We start from the raw sequence: 21,892 nt of genomic DNA, 5'->3' as shown, positions 1-21,892 counted from the left end.
GTCATTAATGTAAATTAGAAATAGAAGTGGACCAAGGACGGACCCTTGAGGGACGCCTGAGGTTACGGGGATAGAATTAGATATTTGATTGTTGACATAGACTGATTGTGAACGGTTACTTAAGAATTCTTTAATCCATGCTAAGATATCGGCATTAAGATGTAACGCGGCAAGTTTTAGTAGTAGACGCTCGTGAGGAACTTTGTCAAAAGCTTTTGCGAAATCTAGGAAGATGGCGTCAGTCTGGAAGTTTGAGTCAAGGTTAACATGTAGGTCGTGAACAAACATAGCTAGCTGCGTTTCGCAGGAAAAACCTTTCCTGAAGCCATGCTGCGCAGGGTGAAAAAAATTGTTAGCATCAAGGAAGTCCATGATATGTGTGTAGATGATGTGTTCAAGGATTTTGCAGGGCACACTGGTTAATGAGATGGAGCGATAATTTAATGGGGAGCGTTTGTTGCCCGATTTGTGGACTGGAACGACCTTTCCATGTTTCCAGTCTGAAGGCAGCATGCCTGTTGAAATTGACTGTGAAAATAGTAGAGAGAGATATGCTGCACAAATGTGTTTAGTGTTTTTCAGAAGTTTTGACGTAATGTTGTCCACACCGGCTGATGATGAAAGTTTGATCTTGTCTATTAGGGATGAAATGCCGGATGGGAAAAATGTAATTGGTGGCATGGTACATTGAAATTTTGCTTCCATAATAGAAAATGACAGTTCAGTTTCTTGATTGAAAACTGATGCAAAGGCGGCGTTAAACACGTGGGCGCATTCAGCGTCGGTTAGGGCATCACCTGACTCATTGGATAAAGTAATTGTGCGCGTGTCCTGTGGATTTATGACTTGCCAGAATTTTTGGGGGTTGTTCTTAAGCATGTTCGGTACATCAGAATAAAAGAATGAGCGTTTAGCGTGACTTATGGCTTCCAAATAAGCAGTTTCCGCGGTTTTGTACTTATTCCATGCATCAGGGTTGTTATGGGACTTAGCTGCGCGGAAGAGACGTTTTTTCTTGTTTTCTAATCGTTTCAATGCTTTATTGAACCAGGGTTGTGCTGAATTAGATTTAATGTTAATTTGGGGAATGTATTTGCCAACCAGATTTTGTAGTTTCTCTTTGAAAATCAGCCAGTTTTCGCCTGCGTTATGACAATGAAGGGCACTTTCGAAAGAGGGGTAAAATTGCGTCAGTTCATAATTAATTGCTTCGTAATTACCCTTATCATACAAACGAATAGTTTTTTTAACAGTCGGAGTGAAAACGGGTTTAATTATGAAGTCGACGTGAATGACTTTATGGTCGCTGATTTCGGGAAGATACGCGATAGATGACACGCTCTCGGGATTACTTGTTAAGACAAGGTCTAGAATATTCTGGCAGTTACCGGTAACACGGGTTGGTTCTGTGAGCATTTGGAATAAGTTAAAGTTGAGGCACAACTCAAGGAACTCGTTTGATTCCCTTGATGTAGCCGCTGGTGCAAGCCGGCTTGACCAATCGATATCAGGAAAATTAAAGTCTCCAAATAGAATTACATGCATGTTGGGGTGTTTGGTCGTTATTTCACTTAGGATGTTATTCAGCTTGAAAGAGAAGTCTGGAGTACTATGAGGGCGTCTATAGCAAACGCCTAGCAGAACTGAATGAGGTGTGGCATGACATTTAAGCCATAGGATTTCAAGATCGGACACAATGTTTACAGATGTACAAGGTATATTTTGGCTCACGGCGACAAGTACCCCTCCCCCCCTCGTGCCCCTGCGATCGTTTCGAAACAGTTGAAAATTTGGTAGGTCAGCGAGCACTTCGCTGTCCGTTACGTCTTCTGTAAGCCATGTTTCCGTTAATATTAGAATGTTACTGCAAGATGACGAGACCAGATTAGAAATAATGTCCCGTTTTGGGATGAAGCTGCGTATGTTAGTAAAGATAGCGGAAAGAAACAAGTTTGATCGCGGGGCGGGCCGAGGGCGGGAAGGCACATGTTGATGACTGGGCAATTGCTACGATATTTCTTTAACAGATTCGGTGGAATGGTCAAACACGTATCGTCTGGTACCAATGTGCAATGTGTTGAAGCGCAGAGAAAAGGGTGCGGATTTCGATCTGGCGAAAGCAATAAGGCGTTTGCGAGCAAATCTGATGGGCTGAGAGAAATCTTCACCGACGCTGAAATTGCTTCCCTTAAATTTTGGGCCATTAGAAAGGAGAGATTCTTTAGTTTTGAATTGATTAAATTTTACGATGAGTGGCCGAGCACGGCCTTCTGTATGGCGTCCAAGGCGATGCGCACGCTCAATGTGATTGGGATCAACGACGAAGTTCAAGTGTTCATTGCAGTGGCGGATAATGATTTTTTCAGATTCTGCAAATGTTTCTTTCGAGTTAGGATCGGGGATATTATAAAATATTAGATTATTACGGCGTGACCTGTTCTCGGCATCATCCATCTGTGTAGCAAGGCGAGCGATCTGGCCTGCCATTTGAGAGGCATCTGTTCTTATGGTATCTAGGTCGGTTCGTAGAGATGAAATTGCTTTATAATGTCCTTCTAAATCAGTCATGCGTTTACTTAGGTCCGATAAGATTTTGTCTGTTGTCAATAGCTTGCTTTTTAGGTCTAGTACTTCGGTAATTAGTTTTGACTGGCCAGCAGCTAGCTTTCCCAACTCAGTCATTACGTCATCAATATCGGGAGGGCCAGGGTTCGTTTCAATATCACCCGACAAAAGCAACAATGAATACATTGCATGAACACATTCGACAACAATTGTAGCGCAGCACCGTGGGCTTGGTAGCTGTATTAGAAAATAGTTGCTGGATTTTTTCCCGAAAGAATGATACGTTGCACTAACCTGCATGGCGAAATGCAGCGGATTAGTGGTCTGTGGTGAAGCACAGCCACCAAGCCCACAGGGCGCGGGGGAAGACAGGGGCGGTTTTATAGCTGACTTGGGAGACGATGTTGCTGACGATGGCGATTTCAATGGTGAATTCGGATCCAAAGAGGGTGGCGGCGGCGCTATTGGACACGACGAATCAGTCGTGGCAGGAGCAGGCAAAGGGCTCGCACCAGGCGTGCTTGGACAGGTTGCTGGGATGGCTGTGGCTTGTGGGAAGGCCAGAATTGCGGGCAAAAGAAGTCCGGTGATGAAACCGCGTACCTGCATGGCGAAATGCAGCGGATTAGTGGTCTGCGGTGAAGCACAGCCACCAAGCCCACCTTTTGGGCCAAGGGACGATCGTTAAAGTCAAAAATATCGTGATAGGATAACAAAACGCGGTAGAGCTCACGAGCGTGCTCGGACGGCATGTCGGGCGCAATCATTTTCTGTAAGTCGGCAATGGCACAAGTTGCCGACTGCGATGGTAGAGGAGGATCGGCTGAATTGTCGTCTACTGCAATAGATGCTACTGAGTGATCCTCGAATGAGCAAAGCTGGGCCAGAGACATCCCGCGTGGCAGCACTTGTGCCGTCAAGCCAAAATTGACCACGGGCAGGCAGACGCAATTCGCCGTAATAGATAAAACTGTATGAGGCACTGTGATCCCGTGTGTAAGCAGGACGTCTTGCATGGGAGCCGCGATGTAGTGACCGTCGGGCACTGGTGGGGATGACACTAAGTCAACGTAGGTCAGTGCCGAAGGTGGCAAGCGAACGAAGTCGACGGAACTGAGGCGACTAGGGTGTGGTTCAGAGGGATCCAGAACAGGCAGGTCAAGGCGGAGAGTACTGGCGGAACAGTCGATGAGAGCAGAATGCGCGGAGAGGAAGTCCAAGCCGAGGATGATGTCGTGGGGACAGTGGGTGATGACTGTGAATAGCACGATAGTGGAGCGATCGGCGAAGGAGACGCGGGCGGCACACATACCAATTACGGGGGCTGTTCCGCCATCGGCGACACGGACAACAGGCGTCGTGGGGGGTGTGAGTATCTTCTTCAGCCGGTTACGAAGGTCAGCACTCATTACGGATACATGCGCCCCAGTGTCTATAAGAGCAGATACAGAAACACCGTCGACTTGCACGTCAAGAAGGTTCAGATGAGTGGGCAACGTCAGTAGAGGATTTGGCGGCGTAGGGAGCAATGCAGCGTCACCTCGAGGCGCTGCATCGTCTAGTTTTCCGGCTGGTAGCGGCGTCCGAAGGGAGTCGGCGAATAGGAGCGACGGGGCTGAGGAGAGCGAGATTGTCGTCGTTGGGGCGAAGGCGAACGAGAATAGGGGCGGTTCGGCGCAGGAGAATCAGTGGCGGCATTATCGGAGCGTGCTGCATAGGGTCGAGAAGGGCCACCTGGGCGAGAGTAGGCAGTATAAGTAGACCGGGTCGGGGAACTCCAACGACTGCGACAGTGGCGAGAAATGTGCCCGATTCTACGGCAGTGAAAACAAATGGGCTTGTCGTCAGCAGTGCGCCATTCAGATGGGTTGCGGAAACGTGGTGGGTAATAAGATGTGGGACGGGGCGTAATCGAAGAAGCCGGATGGGTATCAGGGCGATGGGCCGAGCAGACGGTGTGAAGACCCATGTTCGCGAACTCCTGGCGGACAACTGCCTGGATCAGGGAAACCGTGACTGCAGGTGCGGTGGAGGAGCTGGAGTCGAAGGCAGCCGGATAGGCGGCCTCAATCTCACGCCGGACGATCCTGGTAACATCACCAGTGTTGTTGGGACGAGGAGCGTCGGCACAGGAAGATGTCGCTGGGGTGTTGGGCAGACGGGCAAACTGCTGGTCGATACGTCGGCTTTTAGCGAGTTCCAGGCGGCGACACTCTTTTATAACTGCATCCACGGTCGCCACGTTGTTGAATACGAGCAAGTTGAAGACGTCATCGGCAGTGCCTTTGAGGATGTGGGAAACCTTGTCTGGCTCAGTCATGTGTGCGTCAACTTTGCGGCACAGAGCCAAGACGCCTTGGATGTATGTGACGTAGGGCTCTGTGGACGTCTGCACACGGCCGGATAACGCCCTCTGCGCGGCACGTTGGTGACCGTAGGGGTTTCCGAACAAGTCTCGGAGCTTTTGCTTAAGCGAATCCCAACTGGTGATCTCCTCTGCGTGTGTCCGAAACCAAACTCGAGGTGTGCCACCGAGGTAAAAGAGTGCGTTGGCGAGCATGATAGTAGGGTCCCACCGGTTATTGCGGCTGACGTGTTCGTACAGGCTGATCCAGTCGTCGACGTCTTCCCCATCTTTGCCCGAGAATACGCCAGGATCGCGGGAAGCGGGGAGAGCGATGTAGGTCGTCGAAGTGGCAGCAGGTGTCGGAGCTGGCTGAGTCGAGCTGTCGTCGGCGGGAGCCATGACGGAAGACTCGACGTACCGTCCACTGCGAAGCTCCGTGACGAGGTACAGGGAACGTCCACCTCCACCAGATATGTTACGTAGGAAGACGCAGACGAAAAGCTATATACAAGTATATTTACAAAGAAATGCGCCGCACTTGGCCAAGAAGCCACAGCCCGCAGTAGCCTCTAATCTTCGTCGTCGTCTTCACACTGCTCGCCTCTTCGTCAAGGCAAATACTGTTCCGTAGCACTATAATATAATATAAGGCCTTAATAGTTCGTCACAACACTTCGTAGTAAAGTAGTTTTTGGCGGCGTATTTTGGAGCATCGTGGACCAGCTAGAAAAATCATATGTGCCGGCGCTAGGATGCGATGACCACTATGAGGAGGTGATTGTTAAGGTCAAGTTCTATCTTGTCATGCACTTGCACTTCTTTTTCAAAAACAGAAAATGAACCGTGAGTCACTGTTGACAGAGTAGATGCAAGCCACCAATAAGAGGGCAAGATTACTTTGAGAAAAAGTGGCTCAAGAGAACGTTTTGTTGCGCGTAGTGTAAATAAACATTGTCACTGTGTTTGTTGTTTCTCTTGTTCGTCAAAAATACAATCAAGCTCTGACCTAAAAAAAATTTAATTTTTTCACCTTCGCTCGTTCCACTGCCCGCAGATCACTTCCAACGCATTTGCACATCCTGTAATATCCGCGATATGTAAAAATGCATGTGTCAATAAAGCTTAGTGCCCACAGAGGCGGTGCTAGGGGGTGGATCAATTCACTGCAGCACGGTCTCCAAGTTGGAAAAACTGCTGCGCGCCATGCGTTAATCTCGCTACTTCTGCAGAGGCACTCGCCGTGTTTAATTACTACAAATCTTAAGAATCAGTCAGCCAAAGCAAAACAACGCTGCGACCCTTACATTGCGACCCTTCTCATCGGGAAAACGTCGCTTGGAAAGCAGTTATGTAGCGCACGAACACTCATTTGCGCCACAGTTGAAGCCTTTAGAGACTGGCTAGACATGTTACTCGAGGGCGATCAGCTTAAAATTCTGTGGGGGCAGCTGAAATACAGAGCTAACGGTACAGGCCAGTTAGGGAAAACAACCCGCCGCAGTCATCGCACGAGTAAACGACGGGCGCTGTATGATGCTCCGTTTGATACAGAGACACAGTGAAATCCTGGTTACTTACGCGTCACTGGTTTACCATAAATCTGCGAGCGCGTAGCTAAATTACGTTTACCATCGAACAAACGGCCATCCGGTGCAAACGACCGAGCGCTGCCGGAGGAGTCGACGCGTGGTGCGGGACGTAGGGCGCGACTGCAGCGCCGATAGTTCCACCGCCAGTCGCTGCGGCCACGGCGGCCAGTGGGCGCGCATGAGGAACTGTGTAACTGAAGTGTGTCTAAGAATAATGATAGACATGGCACTAGCTTTTGTCTCCCATGCATTATGGGAGACAAAATATTTTGTCCCCGCCCCCTCCCCTCTTTAAGACAGGCACTCATCCTGGAAAAAAATTACGCTGAACCCATCCACTGTGGTAATCGCTTTAAGAAATATTCACTCTTTGCGGAGGTGGACGCTACGTGGCCTTTACTGTGAGGCCCAATTTTGATGTTCAGTGCGCAGACGACAGTGCTGCACTGCGACCTGCAGGGAGCGGAGAATCCTTGAGGTCGCGGTAGTCGCTTGCGCGTGAATGAGATGCTAGATTCATGTTTGGTCTTTCTGTTTTTCCATTTTTAAGTCAACGTACTGGTATGCACAATACGTACAGTACGAGCACTATCCCTATGCTTAGTCGTAAATTTTACAATGTGGCACATTGCTCTTGTTATCGTTAAGCTCCGAACGACTAGACCGGGGGGTGAGTAGAATTTCGAGACGGCATCCTGGAGAGCTGGCTTCACAGCAAGCACTGCTAATGCTTGGCATTGAGGTCAAGAGAAAAGGAATGTTCTCTGCTTTGTCATCAGCTGCAATGAAGATACTGCTTCTTCCCGTAGGAATTGTTGCCGTTGAAAGAAGCTTTTCCACCATGAACAGGTTCTTAACATCAGATAGATCTCACATGACGCCAGCCCATGTCGAGGCACTGATGAAAATTTTTATCGAAGCTCCAAGTATCCTCTATATTAGGAACGCAACAGACGAAGAAAAGGATGAATATATGCAGTTTGTGTACCAAGCCTACATGAAAACAAAAATATTAACTTCAAATTTTAAGATAATATGCCATGAAAATTGATATTAACGATTAGAATTCATTTCATACCTCATTCCTAAATAAGAAAATCCTCTTTAAGCATTCTTCCCTTTTCTACCCACTGTCGCCCGATTCATGGCCAATTCCCTGTAGTGTGTTGTGCTATACATATATGCACAAAACGAAACCAAACCTATATGATGTGAACCATGCAAGAAACCACGTCAGGTATTGTAGATACGTGCGGGATCACACGATGCAACTGTGTGGTTTGTGTAGTCTTAGCTTTTTTGTTATTATTACTTTGTGAATGTGGCAGTCACGGTTGGCCTAGTAGTTTCTTTAGATATTGTATTTACCATCCCTGCCTTCTCTCTTTCTCTCCTCTTCCTCCTGTATGTACCGGATTGTAGCCGACATGATGCGCATATATACTTTTTATAAGCGAATCGTGTCTTGGCGATCATATACCACTTTCAGAGTATCTATCTATCCGCCTACGTCTTGGTGCTCTCATGGTCGTTTTGTTATCTTGGTATGTACCAAAATTGGCATAGTATGACAAGAGTGTATGACGAACATAAATGATAGGTCATGACATGCGTGTCACGTAGGTCATGAAACAGCCGCGTATACGTCTTGGTGCTCTCATGGTCGTTTCGTTAACTTGGCAGGGTCCCCGTATACTGCTTCGCATAACATCGATTCCCACAGGGCGTAGGATCTGCCGGCTTTTTTTTGTGTTCTTAGTTGTTAGATTTTCATTCTATCGTTTAATGTTTCTCCGTGCCTATTGTGCTTGGTATTTTTTTTTTTCGCGTGCAAAGTAATATTGTACTTAGTTTTGAAAACGTCTGCGCTTTGTTCTTTCAATAATACTTGTAGATTAAGAACTTTCTTCACTTTGCTCTGCATAGAAAGAAAGAATAAACTTCGTGCAATCAAATAAAAACTCTAAATGCTGTTCCTTATGTTCTTGCAATTTTAAAACGTGGTAACAGAATGCCATGGGTGTTTAAATATAGACAGTCAGTCAGTCAAATAACTTTATTTAAAGGCCCTGCGAGTTTCTGGGATGGGCAAATGGTCCCGCCTAGGTGACGGCCAGGAGCTCTTTAGTCCTGGCGGCTTCCTCGGCCCGCTGGACAGCCCAAAGTTGATCGTCAAGGGCAGAGCTGAGCAACACACTCTCCCAGCGCACGCGGAGGCGATCGCGAGAGGCTGCATCCCCATTATTGTTTGTTTTGCCTCGACATTCCCATAGCTGTTACATGTTCCAGATTGGCTCTAGAACCACAGTTTTTGCATTTATCTGTCTTGCACGTGTCTGGGTAAAGGAGGTGTGAGATCGCCGGGTTACTGAAATAGTACTGGATTTATAATCCCGAAAAACTAGGCACACATTTCGGCCTTCCTTACAACGCTCGTTCGTGCCTGCTTGTCACCACCTTCGTTGCAGTATTTTTGCGCAACAACATCAGCTCTACATGCACCAACAAAGACAACAACAACACCTTGTAAGATGTGATTTAATATGCTTGCTTAAAAGGTTAATTAGTGTACTTCTGCTAATTAGCAGCTTTTCCGTCACCATTTGTTGAAGAAAAAAGCGCTAAGCCATAATTAAATAAAACAACGTAGTGAAAAGAGCGCTAGACCCTTGAACCTCTTACGCCCTCTTTCGCTCAAAAAAAAAAAAAAAAAGGATAAGCAATACTTCGTGCCATTCACCTGCCCTTTGTAACGCCCAGCCTGCTTGCGCTTTGTGTTCGCAGAATTTCTTGCTGTTTAAGCCGGCCGTTAGTCCGTGCAGAACGAAGAGAAAATGTGGGCCGATTCTGGCGGTAGTGCAATAAAGGCCCAAGCGCAATGGCACGTACCCCTGTGAACTACCGAATGTGTTTAAGCTCGATGATGGTATGACTTGGTGGTGCTTAGCCTAGCCAAAATGCGGGGCCAATGCCTGGCGATAGCCAATCAATAGCTAATCGATAATCGATCAATAATCAATAAATTCCGGAAAATGCTGGGGATGACTTGGTAGTGCTTAGCCAAGCCCAAATACGTGGCCAATACCTTGCGATAACCAATCGATAGCCAATCAATAGGTAATCGATAATCGATCAATAATCAATAAAGTCTGGAAAATGCTGGGGATGACTTGGCAGTGCTATGGGCGGATCAGCTCCGCTGTTTCTTTAGCCTTGCCCCACTAGTGCAAGCTACGCTAATCTTCCTAAATAACTAAATGAAAAGCATGAATGAATGGATAAACGCCTAAACAGATAAATAAACAAATATCAACAGATACAACAGGTTGAAGGTCAGTCGAAATAAAGCTGATCTTTAACGCTCATTCCTCTTCATCGAAACACTTAAACTACTCCAAACTCGTGTACGGCATAGTGTTACCGCCACAATGTCGTTTGAAGCGTTGAAGGTGCTTATCTGGCCGGTTTTTCAAGGGGGAACAAAATTTTCAAGCAGATTCACTGTCTGTTACCAATATACTCAAGATTTTTCAAAAGTTGCGACAACTGTCATCACAAGCTCATAAGATTCTCTCTGGCAGCATTGATTTGGCTATTGACATGAAACAGCGAAACACAGCCATATAATTACGAATGACTGTGTGAAACCAGTCGTGTATTTTATTTATTTTATTTTTTATTTTTTGTTGGGTGAGGCGGTGAGAAGAGTGGCTCCCGTCGTACATCCACATGCCGCAGCGACATTCGACTGCCGGCAAATGTTGTAAGCAGCAACGAATATCTTAATTCGAAACAATCAGAAACCGGTTAAAACAAAGTTTCTTTATTTACCTATATCATGATCTATTTATTAATGTTTTTTGTTCAGTTACTTATTGCGTTCAATGGGAGACATTGGTGTTACACAAAGATAAAACATTGCAAGCTAGGTTAGCTTCCGCCGAAAACCTATTCAACACCCGAGTCCTTTGTTACGAAGCGGATAACTCGCAGCAAAGTCACGCTACTTTTGAAGCCTTGGTGCGCTAGCTCTTCCGTCGTCACAAAACGCAGTCAAGTGGCTGACGCGGAGCACTACATCTGCGACTGGCAATGCTTCAATTCAGAAAGGGAGGAATTGCTCGGCGAACTGGACAAGAGATAATTTTTACACGAACCTGTGCGTAGCAGGTAGGGTGCCCCACGTAGAGCAAAAGGTTGTGTCGGGTTTTCTCACGTTTTTTTTTTTTTTTTTCTTTTTTTACGTGACATCGAAGGGACCGATGGTAGAATCGTTTGTGCTCTTGACAGCAGCGCATAGTCGACGCAGTTGCAGCCCCTGATTGGTGGCGCAGGCCACCTACAATGCCACCACCGGCACCAGCACAGCGTATTTAGCGACAAGCGCCTCAAGTTTACGCGCAGCGCAGGGAGATGGCGCTCAGGTCAGCTGCGGCGCCGCTTGTCCGCAACGGGACGCCCCCCAGTTCTACGAGTATGAGCGACCGGCCGTGCGGTTGACCTTCCTTTATCGTGCGCTCCCCCTTTCTGAGACACGAAACTGTAACGCCCGGCCAGCGCGCATTAGGCACGCGCTTTCTCGCCCAAAGCCGCGCCCTCCGCCGTGCGGCGCGCGTATAAAAACCGGCACTCGGCCGCTGCCGGACTTGTCCGTAAACGCCAACAGCAGCCATGAACACGCTTGTGAGTCTTGCGCGATTATTTTGTTCTTCGCTACCGGGATGTGCGCGTGATTTGTGCGCTCCTTTGGCGCTCGCTTGTTTGCACATACAGCCGAATTGAAGGAGGAGGGGGAAGTAGTGGCGTACGTCATTATGGAAGGACTGATGCAACCCGTTTGTGCGATATAATATGGCGAAGTTTCATTTGATTAAAAGAAAGACAGTCGTGCTTTAGGCTTTTTGGTTGGACTGTTGAAAGAAAAAACTTATGCATGCATAGCATAGATTGTCTGTTTCCTGACGCTTACGTTTCTGAAGCCAAAAACATTTCCTATTCAATGCGTAACAAAGCGATACCCAAAATCATGTGAGGGTGTTTTATACTATCTCAAAGCTGTTTTATCGAATGCTTCCATAATAAACCATTACAAGGAATTTGCGCATGTTTATTTGAGGTAGTGAAGCCAGGCTCGAAGGACGTCCGTGTATTTGCAAATCCTACTCGCGCTAATATCATTGTATCCGTCATTTAAGTTCCTAGGTTTTTTTGTGTGTGTGAAGGCTTTTTCTTGCGAATTTTAGGGCACACTACATTTGATGATTAATGCATTTCGACGCCCCCACACCAAATGCCACTGAAAAGTCCGCTAATCTTGCGATTCCAGCTTGTCTAGAGAATCGACCGGCTAAAATTTCGGAAATGTAAACTGCGCCCTAGACATTATCTTCCATTTGAGCCAGTGAAATTGATTTCTTACTTCGCATTACATTTTGATGTGTGCCGTGCCGCAAGGTAATGTCCGACTCTTCAAGTAATCCACGCCACGTTGCAATATATAACTGGCGCGGGAAATAAAGGAAAGAGCTGAAAGGAAGACGCCCGGTTTGCAAATTAAAAAAAAAAAAAAGATCGTGCTTTATGCACCTCGCGTCAGGAGGTTAATTATCTCGCATACTTTCTAAATGAACTATCAATGGACAATAATAGAGAAAGCCTTCTTAGCTACTCGCACCGCGCAGCTAAACCGAAAGCCCGTTGTTGAGAGGTGAGTTCTCGAGGAGGATTGCCCAAATGTGTTTGCAGATAATATCTATAGTGTAGTGCGCTAGGCGGGAACTTCACGACTGTTGGCTCAGAGAGACATTAATATTCACCGTGCTCTACTTCTCGAGCATTCGAAGCTACGTTTTTCTTTTTGTACTCCCTATAAGAGTAAAAACTACCATCCACCGGTATGCAGCACGAAGCTACTAAGGGACCAGGACGAATTTTTCCTCAACTACGAAGCTTTGTTTCTGAGAGACCCGTGTTAGTTTCCTTTCTAGCTTCGCGCCACACACGGGTGGATGACATTTTTTTTTTCCTTTTATGAGCGTTGCGGGATTCCGCAGAACTGATTTGCCGCTGCCTATATTAAGGCACCACCCCAAATGACCTGCAATGCGCTCGCATTGGTGGTGCATTGCAGCAAGCGGCGTAATGAGGAATAATGCAGTGAGGTATCTGATACTTCATTCTGCGTGCAGCAAGTGTAATGTGTTTGTTTTTTCGCAGACACTCGTCGCCTTCCTCGGCCTCGTTGCCGTCGCCCTTGGTGGCTACGCCGCTGCACCTGTGGCTGTTGGCTACGGCCACGGTTATGGCGGCTATGGCCTTGGATATGGTCACGGCTACGGTCACGGCTACGGCGGCTACGGCGGCTACGGACATGGACCCTTCGCCATCACCACCGTCACCAAGACTGCTCACGTCGCTCCTGCCCGCGGTGAGCTGAAGCAGTTCTCTATTGTGTGTTATCTGAGCGCTGCAATTTGTGGTATATTTCATTTTATTTAAGTTTCATGATATTCACTTGTTTTGGATGTCAACTCAATGCAATAAACGAAGCTTCAATGCGCAGACAGTCAAAGCACTCCGCTTTAATGTTATTAGCGTCTTGATGTTTTTTTTAAGAGGGTCAGTATTGGCACCTCATTCAGGGTGTATCTGCGAAGTCTTTAAGGAATATTGAAAATAAAAAATAAAATAAAGTCGTTGTGAAATAAATTGACGGTTCCTTCGGAGACATGCCGTAAGTGGTACCGACTATCGGGGGAAGGTTAATACGCGGTAATTAGTCGCTAACTAATCAAAATCAAATAATGAAATTTTTATCTTTTGCTTTCCGTGAACTCATTGTAATTGGGAAATTGAAAAGAGCGTACCAGCCATATTGGACTTTCCAGTTTTGAAAACCCACGGAACTGTGGAATGACGAATTGCGGCCCTCGGACTGTGCGAAACCGAAACTGGGACGTTTCTGCGAGCGCAACGCCGCGCCCCTCGAGGCAACGTCACGTCACCCAGCAGCGCTTGGCTTCTCGCTTTGCTTTGCTTTTGTACTTTGGGTAAATCTTGTCAATTTTGCATCTTTACGCCTGCATTCTGCAGCTGATATTACATGCAAAATGTCACAACGAATTGTTTTTATTCGAAGTATTGAGCTTCGTGGTTTAAAGGATACTCTCACTTCGTGTTACCAATTTCTAGCTGTGGCTGTCGGCTACGGACACGGCTATGGACACGGATATGGTCTCGGCTACGGACACGGCCTTGGCTATGGCTATGGCGGTCATGGTTACGGCGGTGTTGTGAAGGCTGTCGGCCTCGGCTATGGTCACGGATTTGGCTATGGTCATGGCTACGGCTATCATGGCTGAATTAGCAGTAATTAAAAGGTAATCATGTTTTGCGTGCCCACGCTTGTGTCGTCCTATTGTTGTTACTCTGTCCGCACTATTATGTACTGTTATGTAGTAAGATGCAATGTAAAAGCCCAACAGGATAATTATTCCGAAAGTAATAGATGGTCATTGACTGCAGAAAACACTGATTCATCTCATAGAATACAAATATTCTTTTCCCACCGAAGCGCTCACCACCTTAAATCTATCTCCGATGTGTGAGGATTCGCGCAGTAAAATTCTCCTATATAGTAAAATCAAGTAACAATCTTCATAAATGCTACATTGTTTAAAAAGCCTGCACTGTATCTCATTTCTGCAAACGCGTAAGCAATAATATTAATCTCAGTACTACTCGCAACGGCGGTTCAGTCGTTTTGCTGCTGAGCACGAGGTTGCGGGTTCACTTCCCTGCCATGGCAGCCGCATTTCAATGAACACGTCAAGGGACCCACGATGGTCCTATTTCATCCGTCTCTAGTTTAGACGCTAGACAGTGCCTGAAAAATATCTACAATGAATGCATCTACGGTTTTCAGTGCGATGCACTGCGGTAATTTCGCTCTTGCACTTCTTTTCTTCCAGGACAGAGCTTTACCACCGGAACGGGGCCGGCAAAAGTGCCATGAAGTTCGATGCGTAGGCCCTCAAAATAAACAATCTATTTATTTCCGAAGGGAATCACGATGAGTCTTTTTTTTCCTTTTTTTAACAAATGGCTCTTGCTGTTGGGACTTGTTGCAGTTTTTGTGTTGACAACTTTCCTGTATATGTATAAGGTGCTCGAAGTTAGTGCATAATAGGTTTTACACAAGACACGTGCACTCAAACGACCGAGCGCTCAATCTAAAGGCTGGTGTTGGCAGCTTCTGCCCAACGAGCACAGGATCGACGTGTTATTCATGGCCCTGTCGGATGCCACTTATTGCGCTTGTAATGAACAATTTGGTCGTGCGCCCCGCTTTGGTGCAGGTACCTAAAGTGGTTAAGAATTCCTATAGACCACGGGGTTGTAGCTCCAATCCCAAACTCTCATTCCTTCTATTCTACAGCAAAATATAATTAACTCAAAGTCAGTGGAAAGCCCGTTTCTGCTCAGCTACAATAAAGCACGCAAGCCAACTGAAAATAACAAGAGTGACGCACAGCGCAACGTGTAAGTTCTATGAACTTCGGCTGAGCGGTGGTCTTCCGGAACTTACACCATGCTACACCAACCAGCCCAAAGGGGTTGTCCCATATTAACCAAAGCGCCAAATTATGTGGAAAAACAATAGTTATAAAAAAGCATTGTGGGCATGGTATACGCCTGGCACCCTAAGGGTTGGGTCAACAATCACAGTATGTTCTCGCATAGGACGTTTGTTGTGATAATGGAAGAAGTGAAAACTTGATGAGATGACTGGTCCTCGAACAGCCCGTTTGTTTCTTTCGGACTCACTAAGTTTAACACTCAACGAACCACTCAGTTGCTCTAAGCAATAAATAATCTTACACGGAAAATAAATAATAATAGACACAAGGAAAACGGTCTCGTCAGAACCGAAGCTTTATTCAACGGTATTACGACAAGCAGGCGAAGATAAATAAAGACCCATCAATGTGGGCCTTATCGGGCACAGATCACAAGATCACGGGTTCGATTACCAGCCGCGACGGTCACATTCCTACGGGATGTATCAACGCTGGTGGTGTATTGTGCGTCGGGTGCACGGTAAACGACCTTGAGTGCCCGAAATCTGCACGCTCAATGTAGCGGAAAATGGGTCGAAGCAGGAGTGGGTGTACATAAGATTATAGGAGCAGAAGAAACAGCGCAAGGACCAGGACATGGCGTTGTATGTCCGCCACTTCGTTACGCCCTGTACTTCGCGTTGTTTTTTTTTCTGCTCAATACGTGAACCCCTAGGCCAAATGCGTATGCTCCCGAAGAAAAGTAATATTAAGAAAAGCAAGTGTAACAAAGTGGTTGCGTAATAAAAAAAAGTTGGATGATGAATTCGGAATTAAAATCATTGTTATTATGCATAGGTTATGTTACATGCACCGGGTACACAGGATGAGATCCCATAGTCAGACTGAAGGGGGGACCTCATATGACATCTAACCTAATTATTTATTTATTAACAGCGAAGCTTTTTAAGCCAGCCGTAATTTGTGGGGCGTACCAAGAAACTACAAAGAAAGAAAAAAAAACTTTCTTGCCGAGGCGGCATTCGAACCCGCGTACCTCCGGTCCCAAAGCCAGCGTCGTAACCATTAGGCTATACAGCCTTTTTGTGTCATTGATTGCCATTTCACAAACACAAACAAAGATTATCAGATACACACGTACATATTCTAAATACACCAGCTACAACTCGGCCAGTGTATGTGACTTAAAAATGCTTCACAAAAGCCAATTGATCCAATATAGGCAGCCACTCTGGGGGTTCACATTGGGCTTTGAACACGTCTGGGGTGTAGATCATACTCTCAACAAAATAGTGCCTTGCTGAGTGAGTTTGTATATGAGCATGTCTAATATCCATCCTCGTCTTCCATAGGCTATGCAAGCAAAGCAACATTAGCATATCACTCGGCACTTCCCCTGTATCCGCACATGGAAGAAGCCGGATTCCGAAAGGGCTTAATGGCAATTCTTTTTTAAGAGTTCTTTGCAAGACATCCCACAGGAATACGGCATCCTGGCAGTCTAGAAAAAAATATGTTCTATTGTTTCCGGTTTCCTACAGATTAAACAGTTTACTGACCAAGGTACAAAAAGACCTTTACTTTGTAACCGTCGCTTTACAGGGAGAGTGTCGGTATGTATTTGAAAGAAAGTATGTTTTCACTGAGGGCCTAACCGGCATTTTTAACACGCTTTAGCACATCGCGTTCAGGGCCTAGCTTGTAGACAGCTCGATAGGCAGGTGTTTGTAAGAATACATCAAGAATATCACAATACAAACGCTTTCCCGTAACATCAGACAAGTATTCATATGAAAATCTTGCCTTGAGCAAGGGTATATATAGACATAAACAGTTCACGAAAATAAGAACTAAGCGGTCCTGCTTTCAAAGAAAACGATGATACAACAAAATCAGATAGATAATGCTGTATTCGTGCTTGGATCACATTTCTCAAAAATACATCAGTTTGATCCCGCACAAAGAAGAATCTGTTCACCAACTGCTTGAAGGACAGATGCGAGAGCCCTATAGACCCCCATTTTTCACCTTATGAAACAAATTGCACCAGCTGGTGCGCTCCCTCTGCGATCCCCATATAAAGGTCGCATATACTCGGTAGATTTTTTGAACCGAGCTTCTGGCCATGGTCATCACTTGCAACACGTAGAAAAGTTTAACAATTAAAAAAATAGAGCAAACGGTAGCTCTTGCAAATACTAAAAAGTTATGGCCACCCCATTTGTCGGTGGTACTTTTGACGCGCTTGTTCTCCTCAGACCAATATTCTTCCGCATTTCGGCAATAATGTAGTGGAACTCCGAGGTACTTTCCTGGGGAAGCTGTCCAATTCATATTGCACTACACATCGGGTGTGCACTGCCAGATTCCATGCCAAAATCCAAGGCATTTCGGCCAACTGATCGTGCTACCTGTTGCTTTGCAGAAAGCTATAGCTATTTTGACAACTTCTTCCACGATTTTCTCATCAGTACAAAACACGGCTATGTCGTCCGCATACGCTAGAACCCTAATTTCACTGCTCAAAATGTATAGCCTTGAATACGTGGTGTTGCAAGTAAACCTAAACAAAAAGGTTCCAGGTAAATCGCAAAAAGAAGAGGAGACAAATGACATGCTTGTTTCACGCTTTACCGCACAGGAATTGAATCACTTAATTCTTTGTTAATCACAAAATTTGGCTGTACAATCATGATCCACCATTTTCACACCTTCAGTAATCCCAGATCCAACATTTACATGCTCCAGCAGTAAAAACAAAACTTCACGTACAACTTTATCGAACGCTTTGTGTAAGTCTAACTGAATATTGGCTGCGCGGTCATGCATTGCGTCACAACATTCCAGAATACTTCTAGCTTTGTGCATGTTCGTAAAAATTTTTCTACCTTTAATGCCACACTTTTGATGCGGGCCAACAAGGGACTGAATAACACTTTGGAGCCGTGTAGCCAACCCTTTCGTGTACATTTTGTAGTCTGTTTGGCCAAACTAATGGGATGGTAAGATTCGATTAAAAGTCACTTTACAGGGCCATTAGTTTTGGTGATCAGTACTACATGCGCTGTCCTAAAAGAGAGGGGTGCTTGCTTTTTTTTCATAACATTCAGCGATCACTCGATGTGAAGCCTTTGCCAATTCTGCCTTAAAAAAATTTGTATGCGGCTGCACCCAGTCCATCCGGCCCAGGTGACTTGCCGTTACTTAATTCATCTATGCCGCTTCAATTTCTGCCAGGGTAATTTCCGATTCCCGTGACTCTCTAACCGTGTCTTCTAATATTGGCATAAGGGACAGAAAGTCAACTCGGAAGCGCTTGGGGTCATCAATTTCTTGGCCAAGAAGCTCTGTGTAAAATTCAACAAATGCAAGTGTTATCTCTATGCTTTCTTTGGTAATTTTGTTACGATATCGAATTTCATTTATCGCTTCATTTACTGCACGCTTCTTTTCTTCACTAAGCACAGGCTTAGTGGGCGTTTCGCCCAGCCACGACCTTCCCGTACGCGCCCTTATCATCGCGCCGCGGTACTTATCGTCGATCAACTCGAGCTTTGCTTTCACCTCTTTATTTCTTTTTTAAACGATCCAGGCATTTCATTTTCTACACCTACCATATACTCCAGCTCACTGCGTAACTGCTTTTCTTGTTGCCTTTCCTTGTGACGTAATACACACGCTCTATCAATTGCAGCAATTTTTATGTCACATTTAAACTGTCCCCACACTGCTATGAAGCTGTTAGTTTCAGTACGTGGGGCATTTGAAAGACATTCTTTGGCTCTTGTGACAAATACTTCTTCTTGCAGCAGTTTCTCAATAAACTTCCATAGGAACCAATTAAACTTCACAACCATTCGTTTTTCGCCATTGGTAACCATTGGCGTAACCATTGGCGTAACAATGGTCACTAAAACTAAGGTGTTGTGTTTCATAAGAGGAGCACAGTGGTACAAACTTTGCCGGTATGCTAATTCTATCTAGCCTCGCATCAGAATAACCTCGAAAATGTGTATACCGTGCTTGGCCATCTAGTGTCATGACATAACCGATGTCCTCAAGCTCTCTCTCAATCACTATTGCACTCAAAAGCTCAGCTCTACAGATGCAATTAAAGTCCCCTAGACCAACAACATTTCGTTCTGTTTCCAAAAACCCTTCTGCATACCTAAAAAAATTTCACGTTCATGCATTTTGTTTGGTGTGTAAACGAACACAGCACGCCAATGTAATCAAGAAATAATAATATCACATGCAACCAGTCTCCCACTATCGCAGGCGGACACTTTTTCAACAAGCGCCATGCTATTGCGAATCAAAATGACGCAGCCTCCTGACCGTCCAACAGCATGGCAAAGACATATAATGTATCTAGAGCGAAAAATTTGAACCATTTGTTCTGTTGGCTCCTCGCTTTCAATTTTTGTTTCTTTTACAGCCAGAAGGTCAACGTCATTTTCTAAAAGAATGGGACTAATGTGACATTGCCTCCTGCGCGAACACAGTCCTTTCACATTCAATGTCGCAACACGATGGCTAGATTTAAAGTTAGTCGCCATTTCATGGAGGTTGCTTGGCCAGGCGTCCTACTCACATCGCAACAGTGGGTTTTTTGTGATCCTCGTTGAAGTCCTCTGGAACGTCCTCTGTGCCTACACCACCTCCGCTAGTGCGGAGGTGGTGTAGGCACAGCGTAACTTACTGGCTGCTACTGCTAGATATTAACTTGGTTGCTGCTAGGTCTTAACTTGGTTTAACTTAACTACGCATGTAGGAAGGTATTCTCGAGCGATCATTTTCGGAGGTACCTTCCCTTTCACGACATTGCGCGACTAGCGCTGGACACGTCGGCGCCTACGAGCGACAGCGCTCCTGGCATGCCACAAACATAGGCAGGCTAACCAAGGTTGGCACAGTGCCAAGAACGCTGTCGCTTGTCGACGCCGAACGCGTTGGAGGCTAGCCTCTCGATATCAATTGGCCAGCTTCACTGTGTCTTGAACTTTGCGCGGCCTAGTGCAAGCTTTCGCCTTTTTTATTACGTAGATAAAAAGAGTAGACGTCATCCATGGATATCGCAATGTTAAAAATCTTTTTTTTTGTGATTGAACAGTAGTAGTAGAGGCTGCAAGACCGTCTAAAACAGTGATGGCAATTTTTGCAATGGCAATTTCCAGGTCACCTTAGACAAGGACCCGGCTCCCAGTTAGTACTAGCTATGATTTCTTTAAATAGAAATGAGTTGGATGCTTCTTTGGAAACTCTAAATCATGTCGATCACTGGCAACGTTTAATCGGACAAAGACAGGGTACTGATCAGTTATTGAAACCTAAATGACACCAGATTTAGAGAGATTTAATAGGTTTGATAATACGTTGCCTATAGCAGATCCCAGTCCGTCATATGTTCATCGGGTGGGAACACTTAAAGGCATTCGTAACCATTTCCAGTTACGCATTTATTGGGATAATCTTAATATTGCAATGAAGAAGACGGTCAAGTCAAGTCAAGTTTATTTACCACGTGCACAAAGTACAGTTAGAGTGTACTAGAATATTTTGAGTGGCGCGACCGGCGGCCGTGGAGAGGGCCTTTTCGTCTAGAAAAGTAGCGGCCGCGCTGTAGTCGACCACTCTTGAAAGCGTCGTACGGCATCGCAGGCGGCTGCTTGCCGGTGCGTTTGCAGAAACGGCGAGTTTCCACGAAAGGAACGTAGAAATTAATGTTTCATCTGAACTGAACTACATTACTGTCCCGGCTACAATTAATCCGCGCCGAGCGAGCACCTGGCTTAGTCGAAGTGTTTTTTTTATGATGCCCAAAATGATTGTAAGATCATTGCATGGTGAAGTGCGACAATAACCTTATTCTAGAAAACCGTATTATTATTCTGCTGCTTGGAAATTGGATCAAACGTCGCTATTTTAGCGATCAGTGCCCATCATTCATTTTATTACCTGCTTAATTATAAATTTTCTTGTACAAAACTCATCCTAATGAGCACAGCGGAGTGTGTGAGCCGTATTGCAATAACTGTATTGTCACTTGGTAGTGACGGTCGATAACACAGCAGCAAAACTGTCAATGATAAAACTAACTCTTCAGTGGGCGAACCTGTGCCCAAAAAAAACCGGCCACACTCAATTTAAGCACAACATAGCGGCGAACACACTTGCCAATCTGATCAGCGGGTCCAGCGCGTCGGCGTTTATACTTGACTCTTTCTCTACGCATGAGTCATCGAAAGTTACAGAGTAATCGCTGGTGCCGGCATGTCTTCCAGAGGAGGAGGAAAAAACTTTATTAAAAAAATTCAGACAGTAGATCTGAAGGCCTTGGCCTCTAAGTGGCCTCGGTTGAGGCGACCTGCAGAGCTCAGGTCGTGAGATGTTCTTGGACGGTCTTGTCTTCTGACCTTAAGAGGGCCTCCCAGGCTTCCTCCGAGGGAGCTGGCAGTAGTTTTTTCGGAGGGGGCTTGGCAGAGCATCCCCATAAAATATGATTTTGGATGGCCATCTGGTTCTGGCCACAATTTAGGGAAATTGGGTCCACCTGTCCGCACGTAATATATGCCAATCTGTGTGGGCAGGGGAAAGAGTCAGTTTGTATCTGACGTAAAATCGTGGCCTGTTCCCTGGATAGCTCCTTATTAGGAACTGGATAGATTTTCCTAACCTCTTTGAAAAATCTGGCAAGTTCATTAAATGTGGTCGCTGGCTCGCTCCAGAAGTCCGCCGAGTCTGAGGAGCACCCCGCCCGGTTGGTTAAGCCTCGGGCTGTTTGGTGCGCTGCCTCGTTCCCGGCATTTCCC

At 45.8% G+C, this 21,892-nt stretch overlaps 3 protein-coding genes across 10 annotated transcripts in view; 2 read left to right on the top strand and 1 right to left on the bottom strand.

Moving 5' to 3' along the window:
* LOC119454627 (keratin-associated protein 21-1-like) overlaps positions 1–21,892 on the top strand; it is a 569,870-nt gene that overhangs the window by 518,653 nt on the left and 29,325 nt on the right. The window lies entirely within an intron of this gene.
* On the bottom strand, positions 1,272–2,872 carry LOC119453941 (uncharacterized). The gene has a single exon (XM_037715974.2). The coding sequence runs from the start codon at positions 2,863–2,865 to the stop codon at positions 2,008–2,010; it is 858 nt and encodes a 285-aa protein (XP_037571902.1). The 5' UTR covers positions 2,866–2,872; the 3' UTR covers positions 1,272–2,007.
* Positions 11,102–14,591, top strand: LOC119452671 (cuticle protein 63-like). The gene is made up of 4 exons (XM_037714651.2): positions 11,102–11,184; positions 12,718–12,928; positions 13,693–13,880; positions 14,472–14,591. Exons 1-3 carry the CDS (start codon positions 11,173–11,175, stop codon positions 13,860–13,862), a joined length of 393 nt encoding a protein of 130 aa, XP_037570579.1. The 5' UTR covers positions 11,102–11,172; the 3' UTR covers positions 13,863–13,880; positions 14,472–14,591.

Source organism: Dermacentor silvarum, chromosome 5, assembly GCF_013339745.2.
Source record: "Dermacentor silvarum isolate Dsil-2018 chromosome 5, BIME_Dsil_1.4, whole genome shotgun sequence".
Taxonomy (NCBI): Eukaryota; Metazoa; Arthropoda; class Arachnida; order Ixodida; family Ixodidae; genus Dermacentor; species Dermacentor silvarum.
This window is presented reverse-complemented; position numbering and strand designations above follow the sequence as displayed.

Coding starts and splice junctions, on each gene's coding strand:
- LOC119453941 (XM_037715974.2), bottom strand. CDS start 2,865: ATGCAGGTTAGTGCAACGTATCATTCTTTCGGGAAAAAATCCAGCAAC.
- LOC119452671 (XM_037714651.2), top strand. Junction 12,929..13,692: donor TCACGTCGCTCCTGCCCGCG/GTGAGCTGAAGC, acceptor ACCAATTTCTAG/CTGTGGCTGTCGGCTACGGA.